This window comes from Canis aureus, chromosome 4 (assembly GCF_053574225.1).
Source record: "Canis aureus isolate CA01 chromosome 4, VMU_Caureus_v.1.0, whole genome shotgun sequence".
Taxonomy (NCBI): domain Eukaryota; kingdom Metazoa; phylum Chordata; class Mammalia; order Carnivora; family Canidae; genus Canis; species Canis aureus.
In genome coordinates, this window is record NC_135614.1 from 56,635,272 (window position 1) to 56,646,853 (window position 11,582).

At 41.3% G+C, this 11,582-nt stretch overlaps 1 protein-coding gene across 1 annotated transcript; it reads right to left on the reverse strand.

The window, feature by feature from the left end:
- Positions 1–2,222: 2,222 nt before the first annotated feature.
- On the reverse strand, positions 2,223–11,290 carry LOC144311729 (acyl carrier protein, mitochondrial-like). Its single transcript, XM_077894288.1, has 4 exons — positions 11,264–11,290; positions 10,784–10,832; positions 2,754–3,067; positions 2,223–2,570 (listed from the first exon to the last, which is right to left on the reverse strand). Exons 1-4 carry the CDS (start codon positions 11,288–11,290, stop codon positions 2,376–2,378), a joined length of 585 nt encoding a protein of 194 aa, XP_077750414.1. The 3' UTR covers positions 2,223–2,375.
- Positions 11,291–11,582: the final 292 nt, after the last annotated feature.

Consider the following 11,582-nt stretch of genomic DNA (forward strand, 5'->3'; position numbering starts at 1 on the left):
AACAGACACTTTACAAAGGATTTACGAATGGCCAATAAGTACATGAAAATATGCCTAATATCATTAGTCATAAGAGAAATGCAAATTAAAATCACAATGAGGTATCATTTTTACATCTACTAGAATGGTTACAATTATAACAGCGGAAAACAAAAAATGTTAGCTAAGATATGGAACAACTGGAACTCTCATACACGGCTGCAGGGAGTGTATAATGGTACATGTACTTTAGAGGACTGATTGCCAATTTCTTTTAAAATTAAACATACATCTATCCAATGCCCAGCAATTCCATCCCTAGATATTTAGTCATGAGAAATGAAAACATATGTCCACAAAGACTCATACAAACATATTCATAGCAGTTATATTCATTATAGTGTAAAATGGAAATAATTTCAAATGCCCAACAATAGGACAATAATAATTAAACTGTTATATATTCATACAATTGACTACTACTCAGCCATATAAAGGAACCAACTATTAATATACACAATAGCATGGATGAATCTCAAAAACATGTGCAGAGCAAAAAACACTACACCAAAAAAGTAAAAACTGCACAATTCCATAAACATGAAATTTTAGAGCAGGAAAATATAATCTACAGGGATAGAAGTCAGAAAGTGGTTGCCAAAGGGGAGACAGGGGAAGACTAACTGAAAAAGGACATAAGGGATACACCTCTGGAGTGATAGACTGGGCACCTGGGTGGCTTGGTCAGTTAAGCATCTGGATTGATAGAAAGGTTCTATATCCTGTTTTGGGTGGCGGGTGCTCAAGTTATATATTTGTGGTGACCCATCAAATTGAATATTTAGTATGCTCATTTTCTAATGTACACTTAATTCCAAATAATCTGGCTTTAAAAATAGATCCTCTCACTAGACCCATGCATGCACATAAACACAACATTCTTCCCCCAATTTTAGCACATTTCCAGACCCAGAAGGTCACATCATCCAGAAGAATTCCTGGACTAAATGACTTCTAAGGGCTTCCAATAGCTCATATTCTCTGAAGAAAAAAAAAAAAAAAACATGTCTGGGATCATAATGCCATCACAAAGTCAACGGGGAGAAATGAGTCTCCCAAATTCCATTGATTCAAGTTTCACCTGTAGCATATATTAAGAAACACTCACACACATCTTTCTTGGAAGTTAACTGCAAAAGTCAATGTCTTTATTCTGGCCCTATGGAACAAAGATGGAATCTAGGAACTCATTGTAAAAAACAGCACAGATTGAGGATGACTGCAAGCAAGCGTAGAAAAGTCCTAGAACAGAAGGCCTGGTTTGGAGTCTCAGCTGTACCACTAAACAAGCTAAAATACCCTAGAAAGAATCTTGGCCTACTGTCTCATTTCAAAGATGAGCACATTGATTTCCAGAGAAGAGGAAAGACTGATACAAGTTCAAACAGCAAGTTTGAAGCCTGGATTACAACACTGTCTTATCAAATCCAATTGTTATGAATCCTGCTATTTTGTTTGCCCAGTGTTTATTTTCTAGGAATTTCTGCTTCATCGAATTATGTGCAGGGCTGTAGAAGAAGCTGCTATAGTCTTTCAAAGTAACTTACACCACTGGCCCACAGGTCATGGATATAGAGGTGGGCATCTAACTCAAGTTTCACCAATCTGTCATATCTGGGTGGGGGACTGGGGGGGGAGAGAAGGAAGAGGAGAAGAAAAAAAGAAAGATCTTATCTGCCAATAGATGCTTATACTTTAGGTGCTATTGACAATGGTCATCAGCTACCCCATGGAAAAGAAAAATCCATTAAGTCAGAGGTGCCCAAAGACTAGGGTTGCTAATCAGCCTCCAGATTCTTTCTACAGAGCTTCTGGGAGTTCAGGGATATTCAAGGAAGTATTTGTTCCAGAAAAACATAAAAAAGATAATTCTACTGGTGACAACTAAGTACTAACATGTGAACTAGAAACAGAGAGTTCTAGTTCTAGTTTCAGAGAACTAGAAAGCTGAGATTCCTTACTCTAAGGAAAGGATGCGTAGTAGATATGGATGTCCATCATACAGTTATTTATAGTGCTGGCAAAAAGTAGAAATTACCTGCAAGAGAAACAAAAGCAAAAATGAACTATTGGGACTTCATCAAGATTAAAAAGCTTTGTGGGGTTTTCTTGTTGTTGTTGTTCTTTGTTGTTTGTTTTTTTTTTTTTTTTTGGTGTTTTGTTTTTGTTATTGTTTTATAGATTTATTTTCAAAGGGAAAAATAGACAATTTAAATACAAGTCTAAACAGAATTACTCTGTCAAAGGCAGCAATAATGCCAAAACGTGTTCTCACTTCCAGACATTCACCAGCATCTTCTGACTCCTCTCTCAGTGAAAAAAGGGGGTCTGATCTCTTACTCATGTACATCCTTCTTATCTGCAAGGTAATCTACAATTTCTTGTGGACACATTAACTTCTCCGCATCCGTGTCAGAAATTTCAAACCCAAATTCATCCTCCATGGCCATGATAATCTCCACTTGGTCCAAACTGTCTAAGCCCAGGTTTTTCATAAAGTGGGAATTTACCGAGAGCTTTTCTGGGTCAATCTTGGCATAGAGTTTCTTTTTTTTTATTTATTTATTTATGATAGTCACAGAGAGAGAGAGAGAGACAGAGACACAGGCAGAGGGAGAAGCAGGCTCCATGCACCGGGAGCCCGACGTGGATTCGATCCCGGGTCTCCAGGATCACGCCCTGGGCCAAAGGCAGGCGCTAAACCGCTGCGCCACCCAAGGATCCCTGTCATAGAGTTTCAAGACATAAAGAACCCTGTCCTTGATCCCCTCTAACGTCAGAGGGGGTGCATCGCTATACTGACAGCACAGCTGTGTGCCTGGAACCTGCGGGAGCACCGGAGCTGGCTGCAGAGCCCCAGGCCTCGTCCGGGCTACCGCGGGGCACAGGGTGGTGCCGGGCGGCCGGGCCACGGCCAGCATGGGAACCAGGGGCAGTGGCGCCGAGGCCGCGGGCGGTCGGCAGACTCCAGCCAAAAGGACCCGAGTCACCTTGCCTGCGCCAACCCAGGATGCACCAAGATAAAAATCTTTGGCACAGCAAAGGAAACAGTCAACAAAACTAAAAGGCAACCCAGAATGGAAGAAGATATTTGCAAATGACACATCAGATAAAGGGTTAGCATCCAAAATTTATAAAGAATTTATCAAACTCAACACCCCAAAAACAAATAATCCAATCAAGAAATGGGCAGAAGATATGAACAGACATTTCTCCAAAGACATACAAATGGCCAACAGTCACGTGAAAAAATGCCCCACATCACTGGGTATCAGGGAAATACAAACCAAAACCACAATAAGATAGCACCTCACTGGTCAGAATGGCTAAAATTAACAAGACAGGAAACAACAGATGTTGGCAATGACACAAAGAAAAGGAAACCCTCATATGCTGTTGGTAGGACAGCAAACTGGTGCAGTCACTCTGGAAAACAGTATGGAGTTTCCTCGAAAAGTTAAAAATAGAACTACTCTATGACCCAGCAATTGCACTACCAGGTATTTATCCAAAGGATACAAACATACTGATTCGAAGGGGCACATGTACCACAATGTTTATAGCAGCAATGCCCACAATAGCCAAACTATGGAAAGAGCCCAGATGTCCATCAACAGATGAATGGATAAAGAAGATGTGATATATAAATTGGTGTATATTATATATATATAATATATATATATAATACACACACACAATAGAATATTACTCAACCATCAAAAAGAATGAAATCTTACCATTTGCAATGACATGGATGGAACTAGAGGGTATTATGCTAAGTGAAAAAGCCAGTCAGAGAAAGACAAATACCATATGATTTTACTCATATGTGGAATTTAGAAACAAAACAGATGAACACAGGGCAAGGGAAGAAAAAATAAAATAAGATAAAAACAACAAGGGAGGCTAACCATAAGGGACTCTTAACTACAGGGAACAAACTGAGGGTTGCTGGAGGGAAGGTGGGAGAATGGACGGGATAACTGGGTGATGGGCATTTAGAGGGGCACTTGAAGTAATGAGCACTGGGAATTATAGGCAACTGATGAATCACAAAATTCTACCCTCAAACCAATAGTAGTACACTATGTTATCTAAATTGAATTTAGAGCAGGAGGGGCAAGACGGCGGAAGAGTAGGGTCCCCAAGTCACCTGTCCCCACCAGATTGCCTAGATAACCTTCAAATTATCCTGAAAATCTATGAATTCGGCCTAAGATTTAAAGAGAGAACAGCTGGAATGCGACAGGGAGAAGAACTCGCGCTTCTATCAAGGTAGGAAGACGGGGGCGGGGGGGGGGGGGCGGGAGGGGGAGAAATAAAGAAACAAAAGGCCTCCAAGGGGGAGGGGCCCGCGAGGAGCCGAGCTGAGGCCGGGGCGAGTGTCCCCAGGACAGGAGAGGCCCGTCCCGGAGGAGCAGGAGCTGCACCAACCTTCCCGGGCGGAAAGGGGCTCGCAGGGAGTTGGAGCAGGACCCAGGAGGGCGGGGGTGCCCTCGGGTTCCCGGGGACAGTAACAGACACCTGCGCACCCAGGAGAGTGCGCCGAGCTCCCTAAGGGCTGCAGCGCGCACGGCGGGACCCGGAGCAGCTCTAGGGGGCTCAGCGACAGCTCCGCGGAGGGGGCTGCGGGGCGGGAGCAGCTCGGGGGGGCTCGGGCGGCGGCTCCGCGGAGGGGGCTGCGGGGCGGGAGCGCGAATCCAACAGCGCAGGCCGGGAGCACTGGGCGCCAGGACACAGCCCAGGATCCGGCCTCCCCCGGGACAGGCAGAGGCCGGGAGGGCCCAAGACCGCAAGGACGCTCCTGCCCCGAGCTGAGCAGATCAGCGGCCCCGCCCCGGAGCCCCCAGACCCTGCAGACGGAGAGCTCCGGAGCTACTGCGGGGGCTGACTCCAGGGCTCCAGAGCTGGCCCCGCCACTGCGGTTGTTCCTCCTGGGGCCTCACGGGGTAAACAACCCCCACTGAGCCCTGCACCAGGCAGGGGGCAGAGCAGCTCCCCCAAGAGCTAACACCTGAAAATCACAACAGGCCCCTCCCCCAGAAGACCAGCTAGACGGACAAGTTCCAGGGGAAGTCAAGGGACTCGAAGGACTTAAAGTATACAGAAACAGAAGGTACTCCCCCGTGTTTTTTTTGTTTGTTTTTGTTTTGTTTTTTTGTTTTTTTGTTGTTGTTTTTTTTTTCTTTTTGATTTCTGTTTGCTTCCCCCACCCTTTTTTTCCCTTTCTTTTTCTTTCTCTTTTTCTTCTTTTTTTCTTTTATTCTTCCTTTTTTTTTTCTTTTTCTCTTTTCTTTCCTTCTTTCTCTCCTCTCTTTTTCTCCTTTTCCCAATACAACTTGCTTTTTGGCCACTCTGCACTGAGCAAAATGACTAGAAGGAAACCTCACCTCAAAAGAAAGAATGAGAAACAGTCCTCTCTCCCACAGAGTTACAAAATCTGGATTACAATTCAATGTCAGAAAGCCAATTCAGAAGCACTATTATACAGCTACTGGTGGCTCTAGAAAAAAGCATAAAGGACTCAAGAGACTTCATGACTGCAGAATTTAGAGCTAATCAGGCAGAAATTAAAAATCAATTGAATGAGATGCAATCCAAACTAGAAGTCCTAAGGACGAGGGTTAATGAGGTGGAAGAACGAGTGAGTGACATAGAAGACAAGTTGATGGCAAAGAGGGAAACTGAGGAAAAGAGAGACAAACAATTAAAAGACCATGAGGATAGATTAAGGGAAATAAACAGCAGCCTGAGGAAGAAAAACCTACGTTTAATTGGGGTTCCCGAGGGCGCCGAAAGGGACAGAGGGCCAGAATATGTATTTGAACATATCATAGCTGAAAACTTTCCTAATCTAAGAAGGGAAACAGGCATTCAGATCCAGGAAATAGAGAGATCCCCCCCTAAAATCAATAAAAAGCATTCAACACCTCGACATTTAATAGTGAAGCTTGCAAATTCCAAAGATAAAGAGAAGATCCTTAAAGCCGCAAGAGACAAGAAATCCCTGACTTTTATGGGGAGGAGTATTAGGGTAACAGCAGACCTCTCCACAGAGACCTGGCAGGCCAGAAAGGGCTGGCAGGATATATTCAGGGTCCTAAATGAGAAGAACATGCAACCAAGAATACTTTATCCAGCAAGGCTCTCATTCAGAATGGAAGGAGAGATAAAGAGCTTCCAAGACAGGCAGGAACTGAAAGAATATGTGACCTCCAAACCAGCTCTGCAACAAATTTTAAGGGGCACTCTTAAAATTCCCCTTTAAGAAGAAGTTCAGTGGAACAATCCACAAAAACAAGGACTGATTAGATATCATGATGACACTAAACTCATATCTGTCAATAGTAACTCTGAACGTGAACGGGCTTAATGACCCCATCAAAAAGCGCAGGGTTTCAGACTGGATAAAAAAGCAGGACCCATCTATTTGCTGTCTACAAGAGACTCATTTTAGACAGAAGGACACCTACAGCCTGAAAATAAAAGGTTGGAGAACCATTTACCATTCAAATGGTCCTCAAAAGAAAGCAGGGGTAGCCATCCTTATATCAGATAAACTAAAATTCACCCCGAAGACTGTAGTGAGAGATGAATAGGGACACTATCTCATACTTAAAGGATCTATCCAACAAGAGGACTTAACAATCCTCATATATATGCCCCGAATGTGGGAGCTGCTAAATATTTAAACCAATTAATAACCAAAGTGAAGAAATACTTAGATAATAATATACTTATACTTGGTGACTTCAATCTAGCTCTTTCTACCCTCGATAGGTCTTCTAAGCACAACATCTCCAAAGAAACGAGAGCTTTAAATGATACACTGGACCAGATGGATTTCACAGATATCTACAGAACTTTACATCCAAACTCAACTGAATACACATTCTTCTCAAGTGCACATGGAACTTTCTCCAGAATAGACCACATACTGGGTCACAAATCGGGTCTGAACCGATACCAAAAGATTGGGATCGTCCCCTGCATATTCTCAGACCATAATGCCTTGAAATTAGAACTAAATCACAACAAGAAGTTTGGAAGGACCTCAAACACGTGGAGGTTAAGGACCATCCTGCTAAAAGATGAAAGGGTCAACCAGGAAATTAAGGAAGAATTAAAAAGATTCATGGAAACTAATGAGATTGAAGATACAACCGTTCAAAATCTTTGGGATGCAGCAAAAGCAGTCCTAAGGGGGAAATACATCGCAATACAAGCATCCATTCAAAAACTGGAAAGAACTCAAATACAAAAGCTAACCTTACACATAAAGGAGCTAGAGAAAAAAACAGCAGATGGACCCTACACCCAGCAGAAGAAGAGAGTTAATTAAAATTCGAGCAGAACTCAACGAAATCGAGACCAGAAGAACTGTGGAACAGATCAACAGAACCAGGAGTTGGTTCTTTGAAAGAATTAATAAGATAGATAAACCATTAGCCAGCCTTATTAAAAAGAAGAGAGAGAAGACTCAAATTAATAAAATCATGAATGAGAAAGGAGAGATCACTACCAACACCAAGGAAATACAAACGATTTTAAAAACATATTATGAACAGCTATATGCCAATAAATTAGGCAATCTAGAAGAAATGGACGCATTCCTGGAAAGCCACAAACTACCAAAACTGGAACAGGAAGAAAGAAAACCTGAACAGGCCAATAACCAGGGAGGAAATTGAAGCAGTCATCAAAAACCTCCCAAGACACAAGAGTCCAGGGCCAGATGGCTTCCCAGGGGAATTTTATCAAACGTTTAAAGAAGAAATCATACCTATTCTCCTAAAGCTGTTTGGAAAGATAGAAAGAGATGGAGTACTTCCAAATTCGTTCTATGAGGCCAGCATCACCTTAATTCCAAAACCAGACAAAGACCCCACCAAAAAGGAGAATTACAGACCAATATCCCTGATGAACATGGATGCAAAAATTCTCAACAAGATACTGGCCAATAGGATCCAACAGTACATTAAGAAAATTATTCACCATGACCAAGTAGGATTTATCCCTGGGACACAAAGCTGGTTCAACACTCGTTAAACAATCAATGTGATTCATCATATCAGCAAGAGAAAAACCAAGAACCATATGATCCTCTCATTAGATGCAGAGAAAGCATTTGACAAAATACAGCATCCATTCCTGATCAAACTCTTCAGAGTGTAGAGATAGAGGGAACATTCCTCGACATCTTAAAAGCCATCTATGAAAAGCCCAGAGCAAATATCATTCTCAATGGGGAAGCACTGGGAGCCTTTCCCCTAAGATCAGGAACAAGACAGGGATGTCCACTCTCACCACTACTATTCAGCATAGTATTGGAAGTCCTAGCCTCAGCAATCAGACAACAAAAAGACATTAAAGGCATTCAAATTGGCAAAGAAGAAGTCAAACTCTCCCTCTTCGCCAATGACATGATACTCTACATAGCAAACCCAAAAGTCTCCCCCCCAAGATTGCTAGAACTCATACAGCAATTTGGTAGCGTGGCAGGATACAAAATCAATGCCCAGAAATCAATGGCATTTCTATACACTAACAGACTGAAGAAAGAGAAATTAAGGAGTCAATCCCATTTACAATTGCACCCAAAAGCATAAGATACCTAGGAATAAACCTAACCAAAGAGGTAAAGGATCTATACCCTAAAAACTATAGAACACTTCTGAAAGAAATTGAGGAAGACACAAAGAGATGGAAAAATATTCCATGCTCATGGATTGGAAGAATTAATATTGTGAAAATGTCAATGCTACCCAGGGCAATATACACGTTTAATGCAATCCCTATCAAAATACCATGGACTTTCTTCAGAGAGTTAGAACAAATTATTTTAAGATTTGTGTGGAATCAGAAAAGACCCCGAATAGCCAGGGGAATTTTAAAAAAGAAAACCATATCTGGGGGCATCACAATGCCAGATTTCAGGTTGTCCTACAAAGCTGTGGTCATCAAGACAGTGTGGTACTGGCACAAAAACAGACACATAGATCAATGGAACAGAATAGAGAACCCAGAAGTGGACCCGAAACTTTATGGTCAACTAATATTCGATAAAGGAGGAAAGACTATCCATTGGAAGAAAGACAGTCTCTTCAATAAATAGTGCTGCAAAAATTGGACATCCACATGCAGAAGAATGAAACTAGACCACTCTCTTGCACCATACACAAAGATAAACTCAAAATGGATGAAAGATCTAAATGGGAGACAAGATTCCATCAAAATCCTAGAGGAGAACACAGGCAACACCCTTTTTGAACTTGGCCACAGTAACTTCTTGCAAGATACATCCATGAAGGCAAAAGAAACAAAAGCAAAAATGAACTATTGGGATTTCATCAAGATAAGAAGCTTTTGCACAGCAAAGGATACAGTCAACAAAACTAAAAGACAACCTACAGAATGAGAGAAGATATTTGCAAATGACGTATCAGATAAAGGGCTAGTTTCCAAAATCTATAAAGAACTTATTAAGCTCAACACCAAAGAAACAAACAATCCAATCATGAAATGGGCAAAAGACATGAACAGAAATCTCACAAAGGAAGACCTACACATGACTAACATGCACATGAGAAAATGCTCCGCATCACTTGCCATCAGGGAAATACAAATCAAAACCACAATGAGATCCCACCTCACACCAGTGAGAATGGGGCAAATTAACAAGGCAGGAAACAACAAATGTTGGAGAGGATGCGGAGAAAAGGGAACCCTCTTACACTGTTGGTGGGAATGTGAACTGGTGCAGCCACTCTGGAAAACTGTGTGGAGGTTCCTCAAAGAGTTAAAAATAGACCTGCCCTACGACCCAGCAATTGCACTGTTGGGGATTTACCCCAAAGATTCAGATGCAATGAAACGCCAGGACACCTGCTCCCCAATGTTTATAGCAGCAATGTCCACAATAGCCAAACTGTGGAAGGAGCCTCGGTGTCCATCGAAAGATGAATGGATAAAGAAGATGTGGTTTATGTATACAATGGAATATTACTCAGCCATTAGAAACGACAAATACCCACCATTTGCTTCAACATGGATAGAACTGGAGGGTATTATGCTGAGTGAAGTAAGTCAGTCGGAACAGGACAAACAGTGTATGTTCTCATTCATTTGGGGAATATAAATAATAGTGAAAGGGAATATAAGGGAAGTGAGAAGAAATGTGTGGGAAATATCAGAAAGGGAGACAGAACAAAAAGACTCCTAACTCTGGGAAACGAACTAGGGGTGGTGGAAGGGGAGGAGGGCAGAGGGTAGGGGTGAAGGGGTGATGGGCACTGAGGGGGCACTTGACAGGATGAGCACTGGGTGTTATTCTGTATGTTGGTAAATTGAACACCAAAAAAAAATAAATTTATTAAAAATAAATAAATAAATAAATAAATAAATAAATAAATAAATTGAATTTAAATTTTAAAAAGAAGAAAAAAATAAATAAAAGCAAACAAAAAAAAACAAAGTAGAAATCACCTAAATGTATAAAATAGGAGAGATGTTAAATAAATTTTAATGTAGCCCTAAGATAAAATATTATATAGATATTAAATATCCTCTCCTAGAAGAGTATTTAATGATTTGGCCATTGTTTTTAATTTAATGCTAAATTTAAATATCATATTCAAAACTACATAAAACATAATCACAATTTTGTAAAAATATGGATACATACTATATGCATATATATACATAGATAAAAAGACTGGAAAGAGAAACTATGCTAACAAGATACCATCCCTGTTAGCCAGATTATGGTTTTGTTCCAGTTGGTCTCCAGTTACCTAGCAGAATTAAGGACAAAGAAAATCAACCTTCTCTACTTCTATCTAATCCACTCAATTAAATTCAATACACTAAATGTCAGATTTCCTTAAAAGAAAAAAGAACTTTTATTTATTGGCTTTGTAGACAAATAAGAAGGAATTGGCATCAACCCTATGATTTTGCAAATGCTCTACTTACTCTTGGTCCTGGGTAGGATGTTTTCAAGATCATAAGCATCACCCTCAAGCTCCATATGGCCAGCAGTGGTTGCAGTTACTTACCCCTTGTGCCTCTAGTTTGCCTTGCTGCCTGGTTCCTGCCAAAGATGCTTGTTCTAGAGGAACCAACCAAAGTAATTAACGTGGGCCTCAATGTGCCATCTGTTCAAATGGATGTGACCAGTAGCCCCCAGCCTTTCACCTGGGCTTGGTCTTGTCATAGTACTCACCTTGCTCCTATCATCACTGATCTCCATCTCACTGAATTGTCTCTACAGAGGCAAGGACAAAGTTTTCATTGATTCTTTACTCATAGACAGGGGTAATAGTCAAAATATCTAATAACCAGATTGGCTCATCCACCATCCAATCAGAAGAGGTACAGACAGCAGCTCTAGAGGAGTGTTCTAGAGGCCTTTGCTGTGCTTGCCATCAGTTTTTTAGTTGTTGGATCATGAGGAGGACCAGGACAACAGGAATCTTGGAAGGGATCACTTGGGTCTCAGAGCAGCATTTATTACTAACTGAATTGATATAACTTAATATTTT

Coding starts and splice junctions, on each gene's coding strand:
- LOC144311729 (XM_077894288.1), bottom strand. CDS start 11,290: ATGGAGATCAGTGATGATAGGAGCAAG. Junction 10,833..11,263: donor TCAGTGATGATAGGAGCAAG/GTGAGTACTATG, acceptor TAATTCTGCTAG/GTAACTGGAGACCAACTGGA. Junction 3,068..10,783: donor TAATCTGGCTAACAGGGATG/GTATCTTGTTAG, acceptor GCTGTGCCAAAG/ATTTTTATCTTGGTGCATCC.